General features: G+C 40.5%; 1 protein-coding gene across 5 annotated transcripts in view; it reads right to left on the bottom strand.

Moving 5' to 3' along the window:
• The window catches only part of nme7 (NME/NM23 family member 7), a 162880-nt gene that overhangs the window by 28288 nt on the left and 109340 nt on the right, over positions 1–25252 (bottom strand). For 2 of the 5 annotated variants that reach the window (XM_060833577.1, XM_060833579.1), the window contains exons 9-10: positions 24426–24527; positions 22436–22489 (exon numbers count right to left, since the gene is read on the bottom strand). In XM_060833577.1, the coding sequence (XP_060689560.1) occupies positions 22436–22489; positions 24426–24527 (156 nt within the window). Of the gene's footprint in view, positions 1–9159; positions 9914–22435; positions 22490–24425; positions 24528–25252 lie in introns of those variants that run through there. The other 3 variants (XM_060833578.1, XM_060833581.1, XM_060833580.1) reach the window with 2 other exon arrangements.

Raw genomic sequence — 25252 nt, forward strand, 5'->3', positions numbered from 1 at the left:
CCAGTTTTGGTGTCATCTGCAAACTTACTAATCACACTATCTACATTTTCCTCCAGATCATTTTTAAATATTACAAATAACAGAAGTCCCAGCACTAATCCCTGCAGAACACCATTAGTTACTGATCTCCATTCCAAACAGCACACTTCCACCTCTACTCTCTGTCTTCTATGACCAAGCCAGTTCTGTATCCATCTAGCCAGCACACTCTAGATCACATGAGATTCTACCTTTTGTACTAGCTTGCCATGACGTACCTTATCAAATGCCTTACTGAAGTCCATGTAGATGACATCCACTGCCTTCCCTCATCAATTATTCTTGCCTCAAAAAACTCTATCAAGTTGGTGAGACATGACCTTCCCCACACAAAGCCATGCTGCCTATCACTAATAAATCCATTCACTTTCAAATGTGAATAAATGCTGTCTCTCAGAATCTTCTCCTACAGCTTCCCCATCACCAAAATCAGGCTTATTGGCCTGTAATTCCCTTCTTAAGCAAAAGAACAAAATTGGTCATTCTCCAGTCCTCTGGAACCTCACCTGAGGCCAAAAAGGATGCAAAGACAGATCACAAGGTGGTGGTCTTATTAGTAAATTTGCAAATAGTGAGAAAGGATTTCAAAAGATGCAGTGGTATGAAGATCAGCTGCAAAGTTAGGCGGAGCAATGGCTAATGTAGTTTAATCTGGACAAATGTTAGGTGATGTATTTGGGAGGTGAAATGCAAGAGCAAAATATACTATAAATGGCCAGATCATTAGCAGCATTGATATTCAGAGGGAATTGGGGTGCAAGTCTACAGTTGCCTGAATGTAGCAACACATATGGGTAACATGATAAAGAAAGCATATGGAGCGCTTGCCTTAATTGGTCAGGGTCTTAAGTATAAAACCGTGAAGGAACCACTGTGAAGGATGCTCCATCCCCCCGCCCTCATTTTGGAAACTCCAACCACAATGCTATGTTTCTTCTCCCAGCTTACAGACAAAAGCTCAAGCAGGAGACCCCCTCGGGTCCAGTGCTGTTCAGAGGAGGTGGAGGATCAACTCTGGTGCAATCTGGAATTGGCTGATTGGACCCTGTTCAAACAGTCTACAGGTATCTTGGACAAGTACGCCACCACCATCACAGACTTTATCAGCAAGCGTGTGTGGAGGACTGCATACCGAGGAAGTCAATCCGGGTGTTCCCCAACAGGAAACCCTGCATGAATCAGGACATACAAAACCTGCTAAACACCAGGCATGAGGCCTTCAGATCAGGAGACCCACTCAAATATAAGGAATCCAAGTATGACCTTCACACAGCCATTAAGACAGCCAAAGACCAACACCAATCCAAACTAGAGACCCAGACAGATACCTCATGACTAAGGCAGGGACTGAATGACATCACAGGTTCTAAAAAGGGACTGTGCAAGATAGCACAGATCCCTCCCAGATCACCTTAACGTTTTCTATACTCGCTTTGAGCATAATTTTGGCAGAGAGGTAAACCTATTCCGCCAAGTCCTGATGAACCTATCCCGACAGTCACTGCATCAGAGTTCAGATCAGTTTTTCTTTGGGTCAATCCAAGGAAAGCGATGGGATCAGATGGAATACCAGACCATGCACTCAGAACATGCGCAGGTCAACTGGCAGAGGTCTTCTCAAACATCAACTTCTCTCTGCAGCAGGCCACTGTCCCTGCCTGTTTCAAGAGGGCCAACATCATCCCTGTGCCTAAGAAGGTTCATGCAGCATGTCTCAATGTCTACCACCCAGTGGCCTTAATAACTTCAGTGGTCATGAAGTGCTTTGAAAGGCTGGTCATGGCATTAACCAATGCCAGCCTCCCCACTACACTTGACCCACTCCAATGTGCTTATCGGACCAATAGATCCACGTCAGATGCCATATTATTGTCCTTCTCTCCTCCGAAGAACTCAGTTCAGCCTTCAACACTATTATCCCCTCGAGACTGATTACTAAACTTAGTGTTCTCGGACTAAGCCCCCCTCTCTGCAACTGGATCCTCAGTTTCCTGACCCACAGGCTACAATCAGTGAAAACTGGGGACAGTATTTCATCCTCACCAACACTCACACTGGGGAACTCTCCAGCTTCCTACAATACTCACTCTATACCCATGATTGCGTCGCCAAATACTAATGCCATTTACAAGTTCGCTGATGACACCACCATAGTCGGTCAAACATCAGACAGCGACAAAACGGACTACAGATGGAAGGTGGAAGACCTGGAAAAATGGTGAACTGAGAACAACCTAGATCTCAATACCAGCAAAGCCAACGAACTCATTATTGACTTTTGGCAGAATGTTACTTATGCCCCCCTACACATTAACAGCACAGAGGTGGAACGAGTGGAGAGTGTCAAGCTCCTGGGAGTGGTCATCCACAACAAGCTTTCTTGGGCTCTTCATGTGGATGCACTGGTTACAAAGGCCCAACAACATTTCTTCTTCCTCAGGCAGCTGAGCAAATTTGGCATGACGGCAAATACCCTTGCCAATTTTTATAGGTGCGCCATCGAGAGCATTCTGTCTAGATGTATCACTACCTCTTATGGCAACAGTACCATTCAAGATCGGAGACAGATACAGAGAGCGGTGTTTTTGTTTTTGCTGCTGTTTACCTATTAGTTACTATCTATGCTAGTTAACTATGTGATCTGTCTGTATTGCTCGCAAGACGAAGCTTTTCACTGTGCCTCGGTACACGTTCAATTCAATTCAATTAAAAGTTGACAAGTCAGTTGCAATTATGTAAGACTTCGGTCAGATCACGTTTCGAGTATTGTGTGCAGTTCTGGTTGCTGCACTGTAGGAAGGATGGGGAAGCTCTGGTGAGGGTGCAGAAGCGGTTTACTAAATATTGCCTGGATTGGATTGCATTAGCTATACGAAAAGGTTCGACAAACATGGATTATTTTTGCTACAGCGTTGGAGGATGACGGCAACTTGATAGAAGTATATAAAATTATGAGAGGCATGGAAATGTCAAATACTACTAAGTGAGTACCTGCAGGCTGTCTCTGAGCTGTTCAATTTCTGTGGGATGGTAACTAGCCATCTGCCTCTTTTTGTTGGTTTTGGCTGAGCAGCAGTCTGATGAAAGATTAATGTTATGGATATGCAACCAGTAAACCTCTCAGGGTTCCAACACCAAAACCTGCTTATACCTTAATTATCCTGCTTGGAAGCTCTTCACAGATAAAATTTCTCTTTTGCAGTCCAGAACTAGGTACTCCGTGGAAAGTTCAATCTATTTTATTATCTCGGTTTTTATTATCTCGGTCCATATTTACATTTTTTTAAAACAATCTAACTAACATAAAGTTAACTGCCTTTCACACGGTATATTTTGTACCTAGTAACTACTCTATACGATGCAGCGTGTGGAAGCTACTATCTAGTGTCATTCAAATGTTGTTAATTTTAAACCTCATACAGTTGCATGCTGCAAATTAAATAGCCTTCTTACATCTGTCTTCAACCTTTGAAAGAATTAAATAATTAGAAAAATAATAAATTTGAAGAAAGAAATTATGTAAAACAGAACAGGAAGACTATATTGCTGTAGATCATCTGTGGCTCATTTCTTAAAGCAATAAACATGCTAAAGGGCCAAAATATCAATTTCATTCCAACCAACACACAGCACAAACTTATACCATCATTGACTATATTAACTTCATTTTACTCGACAGATTATGTCAACAATGCCAAAAGTTTAAAAATGAAATGGCTCTCCAACCATGGAAGATAATCAATCAAAGCATCTAAACTACAGTTGGTTCTGCTATAATTTGAAAATTCCATCCTTATGCAATCCCATGTTATAAGAAGATCATGTAATAGCAGCGCCATTTAAACTAATGGAGCCAGTATCACATTATAACCAATACATGCATTAAAAGTTCGCAAGTTAGTAACAGTGTCCCCAATTTGTCAATCATGTTATAGTGAATTCGCATTAACAAAACATGTGTTATAGCAAACAATTTGTCCAGCAAAACTAGTGTTATCTGGCATGCTTCAGGTTTGATTGGTGACAGTTTATCAGAATTGTCAGTTTATGGGGTGATATCATGACACAACTTTCTAAACAAAAATCAAAGTATCTATGCAAAGATTTTGAGCCAGGACAGAGCACACAATTGTTGAATCAACTTTGTTCTGAAGAATCTAGGAATTCATTAAAAAAAAACTTAATGCCAGTTGATACAATGTGCTTCACATTTAATAAGAATAGCTGGAAAGATGTAAACTATGCAACTCAAACATATTTACATTACATTAAGCTGCTCTACTGGAAATGAAGAGTACAATATCACAATGCTGCAAGTGCAGTACTGTGAATAACAAACTGACTTTCTCAGACAATTGGCCTTTGTAACTTTAAAGGAGATTATTTAGAAAATGACAATTTAGTCACCCAAACATGTGATGCCTGTTATCACATGACATAAAACATTGTTAATTGTAATGACAACTGCGCGTTTCACACCCACCTTTTTTAACTAACAATTGTTGCATTGAACAGTCAATCCTTGAATATTCTTTCTGTAACAATAAATTTTTAAACCCAATATTTGTGCAGCATATTTTCTTAGCATCAAATAAGATTTCTTCTGAGGTCTATAAATGAAAACCATTAATGTTGCTTGAATAACTAATGCCAGAAACCAACTGTTAAATCGTGTGTTTGTACTTAACGCAAATCTGGTCTCACATGAAAGCTTACATATTGAGGCAGGGTGATAGACCATAAAACAGAGGAGCAGAAATTAGGCCATTCAGACCATCGAGTCTGTTCTGCCATTGAATCATGGCTAAGTTTCTTAATCCCATTATTCCACTTTCTCCCCATAACCCTTGATCCCCTTGACAATCAAGAACCTATCTATCTCCATCTTAAATATATTCAATGACACGGCCTCCACAGCCTTCTGTGGAAATGAATTCCATAGATTCACCACTCTCCAGCTTCCGAAGTTTATTCTTATCTCTATTCTAACAGGTCATCCCTTTACTCTAAGACTGAGCCCTAGGGTCCCCTAGTCTCTCCTACCGATGGAAACATCCACTCTGTCCAGGCCATTGATGTGGAGATATCTTGGTGAGTGGCAGGACAGAAAGCCTGCGTTCCAATTTTGCAGCATCACTTGATCTGACTGATAATCTTCAACTCAACTAAGCTAAAATGATCAGTACAGGCATTATTGTCTGAACAGTATCCATAAGAGCGTAAGGCTGTAAGATGTAGGAGCAGAAGTAGGCTATTCAGGTCATCAAGTCTGTTCTGCCATTCATGGTTGATGTGATCATCCCCAACCCCAGTTTCCTGCTTTCCCTCAGAACTTTCAATTCCCTTATTAAAAGAAACTTTCTACCTCAGTCTTGAATATTCTCTATCACCCACAGATTCACTACCCTCTGAGAGAAGAAATTCCTCCTTCGCTTTGTCTTAAATGGGAGGCCTCTTATTCTGAGATTATAATCTTGGTCCTAGACTATCCCACAACAGGAAATTAATTTACTGGTAATAATCTATCACGTCCACAAAGCATCTTGTATGTTTCAATCAGGTCACTTCTTATTCTTCTAAACTCAAATAAATAACAGGCCCAACCTGCTCAAAAGACAGTACTTCCATATTTAGAGTCCCCTAGTGAACCTTCTCTGTATTGCCTCCAATGCCAGTCTAGCTTTCCTTATATAAGTAGTCCAAAATTGTTCACAGTAGTTCAGCTGTGGTCTAACTAATGCTTTACATAATTTTAGTAAAACCTCCCTATTTGCATACTTTATTCCATTTGAAATAAAAGCTAACATTACATTTGCTATCCTTATTACCTGCTAAACTTGTATGCTACCTTCTTATGATTTATTCACAAGGACTCCCAATACCTCTGTGCAATAGCTTTCTGCAGTCTTTTTCCTTTAAATAACTTGCAGCTTTTCTGTTCTTCCTGTTAAGTATAAAACTTCACATTTTCCCCACATTAAATTCCACCTGCCAAGATTTAGCCCACTTACTTAACCAGTCTATATCTCTCTCCAGTCTCTGCCACCCTCAGCACTTGCATTCCACCTAGTATTGGGTCATGCACAAACTTTTCTACAGTACGCTCACTTTCCTCATCCCAGTCATTAATATATATTGCAAATAATTATGGTACCAGCAGTAAATCCTGTAGTTCACTAACTAAAGGTGGCCATCCTGAAAATACTCCCTTATCATAACTCATCTTCTATTAATTAGCCAATCTTCTATTCATGGTAATATATTATCTCCAACACCATGGGCTCAACTTGTTAAGTAGCTTAACATGTGGTACCTTAACAAGCACCTTCTGAAAATTCAAATATACGTTGCATAACAAGTAGGAGCTCAGTCCCAAGTTGTGCCAAAGCTTCACACAGTGCTCATCAACCATTCCACCCTACAGAGACAATGTGGTCAATTCAATCAACATAATTATGCTTACTGTCATGGAATCTCACCTGACAGTTCTCAGATGTCATGGCAGCTCATAAGGTTGTCTGTTTTAGGGGCCACTGATCATTTGTACTGTTATACTATAAGTTTTTTCCTGCATTATCAGGGTTCTAGGATGCTGAGGCACAACCTCACTGATCTGGCTAAGATATCATCGGAGATGCACCTGCTGTTTATTTCAAGATGACTAATCCTTTACCACTTATTCCACCAGTGGTCCTGTTAGTGTCACAGAGCTTATTCTTCACAGCCAAGGTTCATGTTGACATGCTGCAGACCGAGACCCCAAATCTCATAGCTACTCAAGGTCACCTACAAATACCATCTGAAATGCAATTCATGGAAGCTCTGCAGCATTCAACTTTCAATAGCTAGCCACCAGGAAAACCTAAGAATGTGAGGAACAAACAAAACAAATAGTAAGGACTTGTACAAGAGTGAATTATTGTTTGTCATTTTTCTTCTTTAATTGCAGAGGTAGAATTAGATATTAGATAATATTAGGTAATATTAGATAAATTTACTTTCGGTTTGAATTTCATGATACTATATTCATATTGAAGCGAGGAAGGACATTTTGTGGTGCAATGGGCGGTGCCCATGGATCTAAGCCAAAATCTCTAAATTAAAGCCCTATTCAGGACCTGTGGCCACTAAAGATGCCCTCATAGCATGGCCAAATAACTTGATGAACAACCTGTAAATTCTTCTGATACACAGGCAATATGAAGAGGAAAGATTTTTGGTCAGCCATCTGCAAAAGACAGCACAACCATGTATCGACACCTTTTCCGGGCATTGTACCTAAAGAAAGAGAACAAAGTGAAGGCAAGACCTATAAGATTGAACAGAAGGAAGGCTTGAATATTTGCTTTATTTATTGTCACATGTATTTTGTTACAAAATACAGTGAAATGTATTCTGTAGCATCACCACTGCATCTTAAAACACAGAAAGATAAACCAAAATATAGTGACAGTAAAGACTATGAAAAGGATTGGGAGACTGTCAATGAATTGGACAAAGTATGGATGTTTAGTGAAGTGAACTTCAATGAACTGATCTCAAAGTCTGGTAACTATGAAACAAAAGGTGACATCTTTTCTTCTTTGCTATTTTCCTTTTGGCACATTTCCTGTTGCCCATCAGATACTAGCAGTATAAATGATGACAGAATTGTGAATTATACAGCAAACAACCATAAATCTATTTTATCCACACAGGATGCAAAATTCGGTTGAGGCAGGGAGAGGAGGATTTCTTGCCTACTGGCTGGAGAGCCAGCAAAAGATACTTTTGGTAAAGCCTACTGAATCTAATGCCTTTTAGGCATTGACAAGGTCACCAGCAGCAAGGGTTATGTTTCAATTAAGATCTCAGGCTGAAATTCCACTTCTTATACTCAACAGTTCCACAGAGGATTCCATGGTTGCTGCTCAAAGGACACCCAGGATTGTGGAGGACCAAGATGTAAAGCAAGTCTCTTATAGAAATTATGGAAAAGTTACAGTTATGGAAAAGGATAGACTTGATCTAAAAGTTAAATTTCTATTTAGGAGGAAGGCCAAATTTTAACAGTATTAGGCAAGAACTTTCAAATGTTGATTGTGGGTGGCTATTCACAGGTAAAGGTAAGGTTGGAAAGTGAGAGGCCTTCAAAATCAGGTGAAGTTGCTGGTGTTGGACTGGGGTAGACAAGGTCAGAACTCATATGATACCAGGTTATAGTTCAACAGGTTTATTTGAAATCACGAGCTTTCAGAGTGCTGCTCCTTCATCAGGTGAAGTGAAAAGAATCACACAGGCACAGAATTTGTAGGCAGAGAGATCAAAAATCATACAAATACTGTGAGTGGAGTGATGGTAGGCTAGAGGCACTGTTATGAATTTGAAGAGGTGTACTGTACCTTTAAAAGAGAGTGAATGCTGTTCTGCACTGAGACCTTACAAGCACCAATATCATATGACTAGATAACAGTCTCAGAGCATAGTGGAAAATTAAAAATATATAACATTCGGCTATGAAATGAATACCTGAGTTGGTTGCTATTTTGACAACAATTTGAATTTAACCAGTTTAAATTAAGCCCAAGGATACTAAAACCCAATTGAGTTTGAATTTATTGTTTTGCCAACATTGAACCAATGAGACAATCCGATTTTGGGGATATAAAAAAAGGCAGGCATTTTGAAAATCAGAGAGTAACTGCCATCGAGAGAGAGAGAGAGAGAGAGACCCAAAAGATTGAAACACTCTCTATCAAAGATATCTTTGTCATATGAAACATCTTCACAGTAAAAAGAAAGACAATGACCCCAAAAGAAGACAGGCACTGAAAATGTCAGCCGCTGTATGGTTTTGAAACTAAGTTCATATCATTTTAATGTGTTTTATTGGAACAGAATATTATTACAGGGAACCTCGATTATCCGAAGTCCTTAGGCTGGCAGGTTTTCATTTGGATCATTGATTATTCGGTAAATTGATTTGACATTAAACAAAAGAAACTGCACTGCGCATAATTGCATTAAAAAGCATGCTTTTTATTTCATTTGATCACTAAAACCTGAACAAACACTGCATATTGCTTAAAAATTCATGACATTTTACAACTCAGGTCACTTTTTCTGGGCCTGTACAATAAAAAGAATTCATTGAATGGAGGCTGGTTATTATTTCCAAATAAATTATCCCGTCGCTGTTGCTTGAGGAAGTGCTATCTCTTTGTTTTTGTGAACAGTAACATGACGAGAATGCATCATTTTAACAGCATCAACCTCATCTTGTGCTTCGTACCACTCCATGAAAAGTCGCAAACTGTCAATAACTTCATTAACGAGGATTGGAGGTGGTGCCAGTATCAGATTTTCCTTGCTATCCATACCATTCATACATTCCTGCTGTTCCTCTGTGACTACGTTGACTATTTGATCATTGGTGAGTGTCTCTGTTCCAATTTCGGTGTCACAGTTCACCCAAGCATCAGTCTCGTCTCTGCAAAGTCTCCTAAACCCAGCTGTCTGCAATTGTCAGTGATGTCAGTAGTTATGCTTTGTTCTGGATGGGTGTCTGCTTCACTGGCACACAAACTATTGTACCAACGGTCGGCAACTGTTGATGGCTTAATGCAGTCCCAAGATTCAGCAACCATGAATAGAGCATCGTTGACTGTGATTGTCTTAATGATTTCCTGTAGTCTGTTGTCAGTATTGTCTTCACCCAGGACGGCATGCAACTTGTTACGGTGGCAATATTTGCTCATAATTGCAATGATTCGCCGATCAAGTGGCTGTAACCTTGAAGTGGTGTTGGGTGTATCACAGTGTATCATTGGGCTGGTTACAGTGCTTCAAACATTATCACGACATTAGGCAGCTCAGCGTTCTTGGGAGCAAAAGTCTGTGGATGATAAATGTTGTGGGTGAGGATGAAGCGGATCGTGTCTGGAAATTGGCAGTTGTTGATGCTGAGTACTGAGCACCAGAGTTGAAATGGTTCAGAAAAGATTTACAAGTTTTACAGGGTGAGGCTGATTAGGCTGATTAGGCTGGGGTTATTTTCCCTGGAGTGTCGGAGGGGTGACTACATAGCAGTTTATAAAATCATGAGAGGCATGGTTAGGGCGAATAACCAAGGTCTTTTCCCCAGGATGGGGGCAGTCCAAAACTAGAGGGCTTAAGTTTAAGATGAGAGGGTAAAGATTTAAAAGGGACCTAAGGTGCAATTTTTTCACAAAGGGTGGTGCACGTATGGAATGAGCTGCCAGAGGAGGTAGTGGATCTGGATGGGTTTAAGAGGAATATAGGCTAAATGCTGGCAAACGGAGCGAGATTAATTTAGGACATCTGGTTGGCATTGACAAATTGGACTCAAAGGGTCTGTTGCCATGCTGTACGTCTCTAACTCTATGATTGAAGGGATTTTTTGGAGGAGGATGGTGATGTTTTAGAAGAGGCAGACACTGGGTTTCATTTCTCATTCAGCACTGTGATGCTCTCTGGAGTGGGTAAAACATTTTAGTATTGCAAATAACTTGCAACTGTACCTATGTCAAGGTTACACACATTAAACAGCAGAAGAAGCATTCTACTCCCACAACAAGCACCACATCCCAAAGCAATTCCTACAAGATCCCCTTCTCAATTCCCTGGATTCCCTAAGCATTCCCATATCCAATAGATCAGTTGAAAGCTGTGACATCTTGCTCCTGCTATTTAAGAATAGTGACAATTGGTTAAATGAAAAGAAAAGGATGATGCCACCCAGAATGATGGCCATCATGCAAGTGCAGAAGGCAGGGCTGACTGAGTAATGAACCAATTCTTCACACATTCAGGATTATGAATCAAATGGCTATCACTTAGTTTGTTAATCTGAAACAGATACCATGTATGCATACACTCTTTCTGACAGGTAAGAACAGGGTGCTGTGCATTAATATATGTAGCTTCTTGTACATGCAAATATGTAACCTCAACCGACAGTACTAAATTGGTTGCCAGCATAATTCATTGCATACTCAGGATTATTCAAAAAATGTTGTGCAATTACAGAATCACATCAAATATTGGCCACTATACTGTAAGTTTGCAAGCATAAATTAGTCAGTACCTTGCTTGCTGCAAACTGCCAATGAGATATGCTGCCTGATATGATCCACCATTTTTGGACATATGGCCTCGATATTTGGCATCAAACCAGCACTGAATGTTCTGATGAGTGCATGATGAAAAACTTTGACAAAATGTGTGTTTTTCAGCAAAACTTCCTTAATCATTCAATCTCTTGTCATAAATACCAACATGCCATTTACCTTTTAAACTGTTTATATCTGCAAGTTAACTTCCTTTGTGCCTCGCACAACACCACCCAAAGTCTGTTTGTAAATGTTGAGTACAACTTACATGTCTTTAAATAAAAAAGTCACTTTTCTTACCAGCCCACCTACTGGTTCTTCTTACTATCTCTGTAGTTATTTTTTAAAGAAATGTTGGATGAAGGTCCACAAGACCTGGGGTTTTGCCAGTTTTTTGTCCCTTTAGTATCACTATTTACCACAAACTTAACCAGACAACCACAAAAATACTCTGACTACAGAAGTGAGGCAGAGGTTAAATGTTCTGCTATTTGTCATGGACTATCTGATTCTTCAAAATCCTTCCATCATTATGCCATAAATCAATGAAATGTAATGGAATACTCCCCACTTGCCTGGATTCTTGCAACTTCAGCAAAACCCAAGGTGTAATCCAGAGCAAAGACAGAACTTTCAAGACAGAAAGAAAGACCATTTTTAGACAAAGCTTGATCAGAACCAAGTCAGCCACCTTAAATTCAGGTGGACAGTAACAGCAATGTGCAAAACTGCAACAACCTCCTTCAATACTGTTTTCCAAACCTGCAACCTCTACTGCCTAGACAAACAAAGGTAGCTGGCAGGTGAGAACACCATAACTTGCAAGTTTTCCCCCCCAAGTCATCCAAGATCCTGACTTGGAAATATATTCCCATTCCATCACTATCATTGGGTCAAAATCTAATAATTCCTTCATTAACAATATTATAGGAGTATATTCATGGTTAACAGCACTTCAAAAAATGACTCAACATCATCTTGTCAAAGAAAGTAGGGATGGAAAAATATAGTGAAAAAGATGATTGGTATGCTTTCTTTTATTGGTCAGAGCATTGAGTATAGGAGGTGGGAGGTCATGTTGTGGCTGTACAGGACATTGGTTAGGCCACTTTTGGAGCATTTTGTGAAATTCTGGTGTAAGGAAGGATGGTGTAAGGAAGAATCGGAAGGATGTTGTGAAACTTGAAAGGGCTCAGAAAAGATTTACAAGGATATTGCCAGGGTTGGAGGATTTGAGCTATGGGGAGAGGCTGAATAGGCTGGAGCTGTTCTCCCTGGAGCATCGGAGGCTAAGGGGTGGCCTTATAAAGGTTTATAAAATCATGAGGGACATGGATAAGATGAATAGATAACGTCTTTTCCCTGGGGTGGGAAGTCTAGAACTAGAAGACATAAGTTTAAGGTGAAAGGGGAAATATATAAAAGAAACCTAGGGGGCAACTTTTTCAAAAAGAGGGTGGTGCGTTTGTGGAATGAGCTACCAGAGGAAGTGGTGGAGGCTGGTGCAATTACAGCATTTAAAAGGCATCTGGATGGGTATATGAATAGGAAGGGTTTAGGGGGAGATGGGCCAAGTGCTTGCAAGAAGTGCACCCATCTCCAGCTCCTCCAAACCCGTGTTAGGGAACTGGAGCTGGAGTTGGATGAACTGCGGATCATTCGGGAGGCAGAGGAGGTCATAGATCGGAGCTATAGGCAAGTAGTTACTCCGAAAGTTCAAGATAGATGGGTGACAGTGAGGGGGAGTGGGAGGAGGAAGACAGTGCAGGGACCCCCTGCGGTCATTCCCCTCAAGAACAAGTATACCGTTTTGGATACTTGTGGGGGGGATGACTTACCAGGGGTAAGCAACGAGGTTCAGGCCTCTGGCACGGAGCCTGGCCCCGTTGCTCAGAAGGGTAGGGTGGAGAAAGGTAGAGCAATTGTTCTTGGGGACTCGATAGTGAGGGGTACAGACAGACGGTTTTGTGGGGGCGACAGGGACTCACGTTTGGTATGTTGCCTCCCAGGTGCAAGGGTACGTGATGTCGCTGATCGTGTTTTCCGGGTCCTTAAGGGGGAGGGGGAGCAGCCCCAGATCGTGGTCCACGTTGGCACCAACGATATAGGTAGGAAGAAGGGTGAGGATGTAAGGCAGGCTTTCAGGGAGCTAGGTTGGAAGCTCAGAGTTAGAACAAACAGAGTTGTAGTCTCTGGTTTGTTACCCGTGCCACGTGATAGAGAGTCGAGGAACAGGGAGAGAGAGCAGTTAAATGCGTGGCTACAGGGATGGTGCAGGAGGGAGGGATTCCGGTTTCTGGATAACTGGGGTCCTTTCTGGGGAAGGTGGGACCTCTATAAAAAGGATGGTCTACACTTGAACCTGAGGGGCACCAGTATCCTTGGGGGGAGGTTTGCTAGTGCTCTTTGGGAGGGTTTAAACTAACTCCGCGGGGGCATGGGAACCAGGACTGTAGCTTTAGGGTACAGGACCTTGAGTGTAGGGAGGTTAGGAATAATGCAGCGATCTCTAAGGAGGGTGCCTGTAACCAGAAAGGTGGATTGAAGTGTGTATACTTCAATGCCAGAAGTATAAGGAATAAGGTAGGTGAACTTGCAGCGTGGGTTGGTACCTGGGACTTCGATGTTGTGGCCATTACAGAGACGTGGGTAGAACAGGGACAAGAATGGCTGTTGCACGTTCCAGGGTTCAAATGTTTTAGTAGGATCAGACATGGGGGTAAAAAAGGGGGAGGTGTGGCATTACTTGTCAAAGACAGTATCACAGCAGTGGAATGGACGATGGAAGAGGACTTGCCATCTGAGGTAGTTTGGGCTGAGGTTAGAAATAGGAAAGGTGAGGTCACCCTGTTAGGTGTTTTCTACAGGCCTCCTAATAGTCCTAGAGAAGTAGAGGATAATATTGCGAGGATGATTCAGGAAAAGAGTGAAGGTAGCAGGGTGGTTGTTATGGGGGACTTTAACTTCCCAGATATTGACTGGGAGAGCTATAGCTCGAGTTCATTAGATGGGTCGGTGTTTGTACAATGTGTGCAGGAGGGTTTCCTGACACAATATGTCGACAGGCCAACAAGAGGGGAGGCTATATTGGATTTGGTTCTAGGTAATGAACCAGGCCAGGTGTTAGACTTGGAGGTAGGTGAGCACTTCGGGGACAGTGACCACAACTCGGTGACTTTTACTTTAGTGATGGAGAGGGATAATCGTGTGCCGCAGGGCAAGAGCTATAGCTGGGGGCAAGGAAATTATGATGCAGTGAGGCATGACTTAGGATGTGTGGATTGGAAAAACAGGCTTCAAGGGAAGAACACTAATGAGATGTGGGGAGTGTTCAAGGAGCAGCTACTGCGTGTCCTCGATAGGTATGTACCAGTCAGGCATGGTGTAAAGGGCCTTGTGAGGCAGCCGTGGTTTAGTAAGGAATTGGAGTCCCTTGTGAAAGGGAAGAAGGCGGCATATGTAAAGATGAGGCGTGAAGGTTCAGTAGGGGCGATTGAGTGTTATAAGGTAGCCAGGAAGGAGCTAAAGAGGGAGCTAAGAGAAGCGAGAAGGGGACATGAAAAGTCTTTAGCTGGTAGGATTAGGGAAAACCCAAAGGCTTTCTATAGGTATGTCAAGAATAAAAGGATGACTAGGGTAGGTATCGGTCCAGTCAAGGATAGTAGTGGGAAGTTGTGTGTGGAGGCGGAGGAGATTGGAGAGACATTAAATCAGTACTTTTCCTCAGTATTCACTCAGGAACAGGACACTGTTGCTGATGTGAATATGGAATCACAAATAATTAGAATGGATGCCCTGGAAATATGCAGGGAAGAGGTTTTGGGAATATTGGAAAGGATGAATATAGATAAGTCTCCTGGGCCTGATGGCATTTACCCCAGGATCCTATGGGAAGCTAGGGAGGAGATAGCAGAGCCATTGGCCTGGATTTTTATGTCGTCGTTGTCAACAGGAATAGTACCAGAGGACTGGAGGATAGCGAATGTGGTCCCATTGTTCAAGAAAGGGAGTAGGGATAGCCCTAGCAACTATAGGCCAGTGAGTCTGACTTCAGTGGTGGGCAAAGTCTTAGAGAGAATGGTAAGGGATAAGATTTATGAACATCTGGGTAGGAATAACGTGATCAGGGATAGCCAGCATGGTTTTGTGAAGGGCAGGTCGTGCCTCACAAACCTTATTGAGTTCTTTGAGAAGGTGACCAAGGAAGTGGATGAGGGTAAAGCAGTAGATGTTGTGTATATGGATTTTAGTAAGGCGTTCGATAAGGTTCCCCATGGTAGGCTAATGCTAAAACTTCGGAGGTATGGCATTGAGGATACATTAGAGGTTTGGATTAGGAATTGGCTGGCTGGAAGGAGACAGAGGGTAGTAGTTGATGGATTATGTTCATCTTGGAGTGCAGTTACTAGCGGTGTACCACAAGGATCTGTTTTGGGACCATTGCTTTTTGTTATCTTTATAAATGATCTAGAGGAAGGACTTGAAAGCTGGGTAAGCAAGTTTGCGGATGACACAAAAGTCGGTGGAGTTGTGGATAGTGAGGAAGGAAGTGGTAGGTTACAGCGGGATATAGATAAGTTGCAGAGCTGGGCGGAAATGTGGCAAATGGAATTCAATGTAGCTAAGTGCGAAGTCGTTCACTTTGGTAGGAATAACAAGATGATGGATTACTGGGCTAATGGTAGGCTACTTGGTAGTGTGGATGAGCAGAGGGATCTTGGTGTCCATGTACACAGATCTCTGAAAGTTGCCACCCAGGTAAATAGTGCTGTGAGGAAGGCATATGGTGTACTGGGCTTTATTGGCAGAGGAATTGAGTTCCGGAGTCCTGAGGTCATGTTGCAGTTGTATAAGACTCTGGTGCGGCCTCATCTGGAGTATTGTGTGCAGTTTTGGTCGCCATACTATAGGAAGGATGTGGAAGCTTTAGAACGAGTGCAGAGGAGGTTTATCAGGATGTTGCCTGGAATGGTAGGAAAATCTTATGAGGAAAGGCTGAGGCACTTGGGGCTGTTCTCATTGGAGAAGAGAAGGTTTAGGGGAGATCTGATAGAAGTGTATAAGATGATTAGGGGTTTAGATAGGGTAGATACTAAGAACCTTTTACCGCTAATGGAGTCAGGTGTTACTAGGGGACATAGCTTTAAATTAAGGGGTGGTAGGTATAGGACAGATGTTAGGGGTAGATTCTTCACACAGCGGGTTGTGAGTTCATGGAATGCCCTGCCCGTATCAGTGGTGAACTCTCCTTCTTTATGGTCATTTAAGCGGGCATTGGATAGGCATTTGGAAGTTATTGGGCTAGTATAGGTTAGGTAGGATTCGGTCGGCGCAACATCGAGGGCCGAAGGGCCTGTACTGTGCTGTATCCTTCTATGTTCTATGTTCTATGTTCTATGTTCTAGCAAAAGGGATTAGCTTTGGTTGGGATATCTGATCAGCTTGGACGTGTTGGGCCAAAGTGTCTGTTTCCTTGCTGTACACCTCTATGACTCTAAATGCTGGCATTGCCAGTAATGACCTCATTCCATGAACATGGTTGATTTAGAAGAAGGTTGATTTGGCTTGCATCCTTTTGGTGGACCTTCCTTTGCCTATCAATAAATTAGTACAGGGGAATCAGGTTTAGACAAAAATGTCAGTGGCCCAACAGTTGTCACAAAGAAGAAATGAAAAATAAAATCATTAACAAATAATTCTTAATTTGCATTCTTTAAAGTCACTCAAGACTTGGGGCCACGTTGCAGGATTACACCCATTTCCCTATAGATTTGACATTGATGACCTCATAATTAGCCAGGTAGATAGAGAAAAAACAGCAAACTTCCATTAAAGTCCCTATTTATATATGCATCCCCATTAGGGCCTCATTTACATATGCAAATAATCAAACCAGGAGTAGCCACCAACGAAAAACTTAATTACGCATGTCAGTTCTCTACAAAATTGTGTTGGGTTTTGCTCAGTTAACCTTCATTTGTGGAGTGAAACCATTATGAAAATGTAGGTTATGCCATCTGGAAATAGATGTTAAAAACTTTAAGAGCAATCGTTAAGTGCCTCAATGATGTTTAGCGGGTTTGAAATCTTCAAGAAAGAGGAATAGCTTTTAACATCTGATGATTACGAAAATATTGTGTTTTAAATGCCCACAAGGGTTCTCCCAATTGTCTATTTTAACTGCAGCAGAGAATTCCTGGAGATTCTGCAGAAACTGTAACACAGTTTACTTTATTTCCCTTGGATTCTGTAGATCACTGAAAGTTCAAGTGAACAATTTGAGAATCCCCGTGAAAATACAAATCCTGTCAATCTAAGATAATAGAACGTCCATTTAGAACAAGGGCTAATTGTTCCAATTGGAACAATGTGCCAATACAGTTTTTAAATTCAGAGGTCATTCAAATAATTATACAATAGGTGCAGATTTGTCATAGTTTTAGATTTCCTTCCCGTTGCCTTTTTGTACTTGCACACTTTCTGACCTGCACTAGTTACTGGCAATGTTTTTGTGAAGTATAAACTTAAGGGTTGAATGAATTAAAAAGAAATATTAAAATACTTGGTGAAATAGGTGCACATTCATTAAGCAACATGACAGTTTTTTTAAACAATAACATTTGGGCTTCAGCTGATGGCATCAGCCACACCAATCTCCAAAATTCTGACTGATGGTTCTGTATCAAAACTGCCTGGAAATAACCACAAATTTTGCATAAAGTCAGCACTTGAGCTTTCATGAAAGCTCAGGAATGTATATTCAGATGAACTTAGTTATGATTGTGAGAATTGTTTCAGTTTTCACTGTCAGAATCTTCTGAGGAGTTGGTTAGCATAAGGCTTAATCATTACTGAGGTTGATAGTACAACAATGCCATTGTACCAGCATTTGCTCATTAATGAAAACTTACTTCTGGTCTAAAATATGAAAAGTACCAGTGTAAACTGGAAACCAGGTTAATCAATTGGCTTTCATTTCATTACAGTCAAGAGAAGTCCACTTATCCATAGTAGATGGCCTCATATTGTTAATCTTTTTTGAAGGTGAAACATACACCTTAGAATAAAGGAAGATTGAATGATCAATTAGAATAATAGCTTTCTTTTTTGAAAAAAATCATAGTTCAAGAACTATTTAATGTTACAAGAAAGCATTTGAGTTAATATTTGACTTTTATAACCAACATTCATTGAATGCTAATAGGCATGTATAGACTCCAACTGCTGGCTTGTGCCTTTTAATGAGACAATTGTCAAAACATTAAAAATAAGCTGCTTTGGCAGGCAGCGAGGCAGAATTCTGGGCAAGGTTTAAAAACATAGAAACATAGAAAATAGGTGGATTGGTCATTTGGCCCTTTGAGCCTGCACTACCATTCCATATGATCAGGCCTGATCGTGCAATCTCAGTATCCTAATTCTGCTTTCTCTCCATAATCTTTGACCCCTTTAGCTGCAAGAGCCACATCCAACTCCCTCTTGAGTATATCTTATGAACTAGCTCCCAACAGCTTTCTATGGGAGGGATTTCCACAGGTTCATAATTCTCTGAATGAAGAGATTCTTCATCATCTTAGTCCTGAATGGCTTACCTGTTATTCTTAGATTGTAACTCCTAGTTCTGGACTTCCCCAGCATCAGGAATATTTTTCCTGCATGTAGCCTGTCCAGTTCCATCAGGGGTTTTTACATTTCCCACTCCTCCCAATTCTTCTAATTTCCAGCAAGTACAAGCCAGTTGGTGAAACTTTGCTGCACTCTCTCAACAGCAGGAATGGCTTTCCTCAGACTAGGAGACCAAAACTGAACACAAAACTCAAGGTGTGGCCTCACCAAGGCCCAGCATAAATGCAGCAGCATTTCCTTACCACAAAATTCAAATTCTTTGGCAATGAAGACCAGCATGCCATTAGGTTTCCTCATCACCTGCTGCCCCTGCATGCCAACTTTCAGTGACTGTTCCAGCATGACACCTTGGTCTCACTGAACCTCACCCTTTTGCTAAATTGCCACTATACAGATAAGAATCTGCCTTCCTGTTTTTACAACCATAACGGATAACCTCACATCTACCCACATTGTATTGCATTTGTCAAGTACTGCCCACTCAGCCAGTCTGACCATTTAATCCTACAGCTTCTTAACATCCTCCTCAAAGCACACACTGCCACTCAGCTTAGTGTCATCTGCAAATTTGGAGATATTGCAGTCAGCTGGGGTCCCAACACTGAACCCTGTGCACCACAGTCATCACTGCCTGCCACTGTGAAAAGGACCTGTTTATTCCAACTTTCTGCTTCCTGTCTACCAAACAGTTCTCCAGTCATGTCAATACATTACTCCAATACCATATTCCTTGCTAATCTCTTGTATGGAATCTTTTGGAAGTCCAGATACACAACACCTACTGATTCACCCTTAACCACTCCACCTCTCAAAAAATTTCAGAAGGTTTGTCAATCATGATTTCCTTTTAGTGAATCCATGCTGACTAGGCCTGATTTTGTCACTGCTTTCCAAATGCTCAGTTATTACATCCTTAATAACTGACTCCTGCATTTTCCCAGGTGAAAGTGAGGACTGCAGATGCTGGAGATTAGAGTCAAGATTAGAGTGGTGCTGGAAAAGCACAGCAGGTCAGGCAACATCCAAGGAGCAGGAAAATCGACATTTCAGGCAGGAACCCTTCATCAAGAATTGCGATTTTCCTGCTCCTTGGATGCTGCCTGACCTGCTGTGCTTTTCCAGCACCACTCTAATCTTGACTCCTGCATTTTCCCCACAACTGATGTCAGGCTAATTGGCCTAAATTCCCCATTTTCTCTCTTCCTCCTTTTTTTACCAAGTGGGGTCAGATTAGCTACCCTCCAGTCCATTGGAACCCCTCCAGAGTCTAGAGAATCCTGAAAAATGATCACCAAAATGCATCCATTATTTCTAGTGCCACTTCCTTAAGTACTCTGGAACACGAAGCATCAGGCCCCGGGAACGTTTATTGGTTTTAATCCCACCAATTTCCCCAATAATAAGGAGTTCCTTTATTTCCTCCTTTACGTTTGATCCTCTGTCCCAAGCATTTCCACAAAGTTGTTTGTGTCCTCCTTAATGAAGACAGATCCGAAGTGTTTGTTCAACTGACCTGCCAATTCTTTGCTGTCCATTATGGATTCACCTGAAAGTAACTGCAAGGCGCCTACGTTAATCTTCACCAGTCTTTTTCTCTTCACATATCTTAAGCCACAGTTCTCAATATTAACAGTGTGTTTAGTGCACAAAAGCATCAATTTTTTGTCATTCTTATTCATTTCAAGTATTTCCGTGTACACAGGTCAAATGCAATTGAATACTTAAAACACAAAATATTATGTGCCAAACATGCCAGATAATAACATCATACTATACGTGAATAGTGGGTAATAAATATCAAAAACAAAGTTTTTCAAGGAATAGTGCTGGTCTAATTTAAATAATTGTTTGTTCATGATCTATTGCACACATGTTCATTAAAATACTACAAAACTATATTGTAAACAAGTATTCATCATATTTGGATATTTGGATTACTGCTCATCCAAATATATTACTATAAAAAGGTACTGGTGGTTTAGAAAACAACGATAAAAGGAATATGAATTGTGACCCATTCACCTGATTTTCCTATTCATATTTGCTTGATGGCCATTATTTCCTTCAGAAATGGAGCAAATAAGTAAAGCTTTATACCAACCCTCATGGCAAAATTGCTATGTGATTCAAATAACAAGTAAAATGAGACAAAGTGTTGGATTTTCCTCAACAATGAAGTTGTCCATTTCTCAACTCAAGAAACTCATTACATCTGTGGTCAGCAGGTTGCAACAGGAGCCACAGCTACACGTGATTTCCTAACCAGAGGAAAATGCATCAAATATCACAAACATATAGGCAACTGGGTCACAAGAAAGAATTAATATATAGCAACCACTATTTTTTTCTGACTGCCTTCCTTGACTTCTATTTCTTCAAGTTTGTGTTCAACAATTAATCCTTTTAAAATAAATTCCTATTTGAAAGCAGCACAAGTAGTATATTGATAGTAGCGATAGCATATCATTTACCTAAGATATAGTTTCCAGACTGAGGAGGATCTTCTTGAAACCGAAAAGTCAAAAATATTAAAGCGCGCTGTGCTTCACTTAGTTTAAAAAAAAGGTCAAATGACCTTTTATGCAGAGAAGGCAAGCAAAGCCTTTCAGAGAGATACGAGGTTATATGACTTTAATATGACTTTTAAACTAGTTTGAAAGAGCATCTGTCTTGAAGTTTGCCTAAAAGCCGCTGGACTGAACGTGTTAATTTTCAAGTATAACTATGTGTGTTAGTGTAAGAAAAGACCTCAAGAAGCTTGCAGCAGAAAGCCAGGCTCTGTGTCTCCTGTTGAGTGTGTTGCTGGGAAAGCACAGCAGGTCAGGCAGCATCCAAGGAGCAGGCTAATCAACATTTTGGGCATAAGCCCTTCATCGGGAAACCTGATGAAAATCCTAATGAAGGGCTTATGCTCGAAGCGTCGATTCGCCTGCTCCTCAGATGCTGCCTGACCTGCTTTCCCAACACTCTTGACTCTGATCTCCAGCATCTGCAGTCCTCAATTTCTCTCTGTCTCTCCTAACCAAAATGAGAAAAAAATACTAAAGCAGAACCAACTACTAGGATATCTCTTTCTTTACTGAAATATAGTTGAAACTCAATTAGGTCAAATATCAGGATTACTTCCTGACTCTCATCTAAAGTCTGATTTGATGACCCCATTAATTCTATGGCTGTCAATATTTTAATCTCAGAGATTGAAGTGCAAGATGTCTAATTTCTGCAGGGCTGAATTGTCATGTAAGCATGAGTGTTTGGGTTTATGGGATGTAGTTTAATTCCACATTGTGGCTTAGTTGCTAAACAGATTTATCAGATACTGTAAGAGTATGTTTGCTTCCAATAAACAAGTTATTTTTTAATTTATTACAGAATTCTAGAGAATATTTCTTTTATCCTGGATGATAATACAAAAAAATTCTCCAAAATTTTGATCAAATAAAATATTTACATTTTTGGTGCAGCTTGTGGAGTAGTACAGCTTGATTTCCAGTGCACCCATCCCATTTGAGTTTTAATACCATTCTAAAATGTGCTGTCTAAGTGTGCATGCATGACATGGATTGAAAGTGAGACACAAAGCTACTGTTTCAGAAATTCTGCCATTTACCCTAGAACTGCATCAGACAGAAGTTAAGCCATAGGAAATAGTATGTTACCTGCATAATTTGGAAATCAGGAAGTGGTTGGCAAACTTTGAATGTCCACAAATACTGAAATACAATTTTTGATAGAAATAACACATCTTTAAGCACTGTATACTTAACAAAGGATTCTGTTATATGCCTATCAATGATTTCAAACAGGGAAGGTCTTTGCTTCTCATACTATGGCTGAAAATGTGTTGCTGGTCAAAGCACAGCAGGCCAGGCAGCATCTCAGGAATAGAGAATTCGACGTTTCGAGCATAAGCCCTTCGTCAGGAATGACTCTCATACTATGGAGCCATTACATCAGGGTTTATGGGGGTATTCACATGCAAGGCTTTATATTTCAGGTAGAATAGGAGAGGGAAGAATTAACAATATAATTAAAACTGTGGCCCCATTGAAGATGGTATAGTATGGGTACAGACTACACATAATCCCGTGAAGGGAAAAGAAGGACATCCTACGATCTTTTCAGTGGAGGTCATAGGCTTAGGTGCTAGCGATGAACTTCTACAAAGCCCCAATTTCCAAATCTCACTTTCATCTCCGAGAACATATATCACTCCACATTTAGCTGGTGCAACTTATCTTTTTCCTGCAGTGTGTCAAGGTGGCACAGCTCCAATCACCACATTATGGGCAAATTTAATTCCATGCTCCAAAACAATTTTACACTTGAAGATAAGATTTCAGCAGGTAGGAGATTAGAAAGCAGAGCCGCACCATTGTTCCAACTTTTCTCCAAATAAGTATAGAGCAGGACAGCTCAAGGATAACCTCATGATCTTTGTCAATTGTATTTAGGCCTTTACCCATCACTGCTGATATTCAACATGGGGGTCTTGTAGAAATCTAAAAACAGACTCGGTGCAGAGTAGTTGTCCCTTGCACAAAGGCACTCATGCTCTGATCGAAGACCCAGCAACAGGAAGATAGGAGGAATTAGGGAAGAGAGGGCGTCCTGCTGCTAACAACTCCTGGCCTTATAATCCTGTCCTCACTTATCTTTGCCCTGGAATTCCTTGATGATTTTGGGCCTCTGGCTGGTAGCAGTTATTGTCCCTTCTGATCCTGCAATATATAACTGCCAGCCACTGATAGCTGGCTGTTTTTGGGGTATAGGATTTCCATTGCTGCATTACTTGATGCAGCTAAAGCCCTGTTACATTTTAGCTTATGTGCTTACCAAAAGGAGGTGGTGCAGAGGTCTCTTTGATGGTCAAGACCCTCCATGCCTGCATTAAATAACATTGTATATGCAGAATCAGACTTACAAAGATGTTCCAACATGTTGAGTTACCACACTGCTCATCTTTGCTCCTTTTAAATTCACAGTTTACATTTACATAACATTCTTCCTGATGAATGACTGAGCCACCAGGAGGTACATAAGTGTCACAGGTGACCTCACTGCCAATTTAACCTCTCCCTGTTCCCTGGGTAAGTTTTTTTTGTACAGCTTATTCAGAAAAGTGAGATTGCTAAATTATAGCAGCCTCATTGTATCAAAACCTTTTAAGCCGTAAAATTGCCTTCACTATCCGCTTGCTCCAAGCAGATTACACAAAACACAATCCAATTAAAATGATCTTCAGGCACAATTCAGCAAGTAACTCTACTATCTCCTGACCTTTACTGGTATAGTACTTTTATAAATCCGACCTTTTCAGTTGCAAAAGGAAAATCATGGCAGATGAGTTTGTAGTGGACTGAAGCTTGATTGAAGAATACCAATTTAAATACAAGGCCTTACCTTTCATTTTAAACTGAATATGATCATACCATCAATCATGATTATAAAATGAATGCTTTTCAATATGGAAACGAATACTCACTGAATGACTGTTTAGATCAGACATTTGAAATGTAAACCTCAAAAATGCAAAATATAAGATAGTGAGGCTAAAAAACATGACATTGAATGATATGGCAAAAATATATTATAAACTTGCTATGGTATAGTAAAGTTCAGCAATCTATTCAATAACTTTTGACTTACAGGATCTGATGGTCCACAGCATTCTCTAAACGTTTTCTGAATGTCAGTTCCTTGGAATTCAAGTGCGAGACAAGGGCCTGAAATTAGTTCATTTACCATACCCTGTAAAAGAAACACAAAAAGTACAGGTATTGGGATTAGGTAAACTGAGATTAACACGGTTAGACAGATGCAGGTTTAATTCCTGTTCCAGCTGAGTCAAACTTAGGAATTACTTCTTTATCCTGTCCCTCTGAATGCAAACCAATAGCAAGTCACTATAATTACAAATGCAAGAAAACAGATCGTACGAAACATTGGAAGACAATGAGCCAATAATCTGTCTTCTGGAAAAAAATCTCATGAAAGAGAAAACAAACAAACAAACAAACTCAGGAGTGAATGAATGAAAAGATTGTGACAATCCCGTCCATATTACAGCCTAATTACTTCACAGATAATTGCAAATGTTAGATGGAAAATTGAACAATTGTCAATTTAAACAATTTCCAATTGAAGATCAGTCATTTTTAGGCTTAAAATCAGACTAATAATAATTATTTCCAAATTGAGAGTACGTGAAACCCCAGGCAAGAACAGGTTGATTTCAGTTCACACAGATGAAGTCAGTGATATTGTAGTATTAACTACTTAGAGAAAATAAGCAACAGAAAAAAACTAAACTGTAGAATCAGTGCAAAAACTGATAAAATCTTCTGTTTTGTTCACCCCCCCCAACTTCGTTTTTTCTGTACCTATATACTGGTGACCTTGAAAAATAAATTTACAAACATTTGGGACAAAATGTTCAATGAAATAATGACATTTACAAAATACTATTAATCACT

This window comes from Hemiscyllium ocellatum, chromosome 12 (genome assembly GCF_020745735.1).
Source record: "Hemiscyllium ocellatum isolate sHemOce1 chromosome 12, sHemOce1.pat.X.cur, whole genome shotgun sequence".
Lineage (NCBI taxonomy): Eukaryota > Metazoa > Chordata > Chondrichthyes > Orectolobiformes > Hemiscylliidae > Hemiscyllium > Hemiscyllium ocellatum.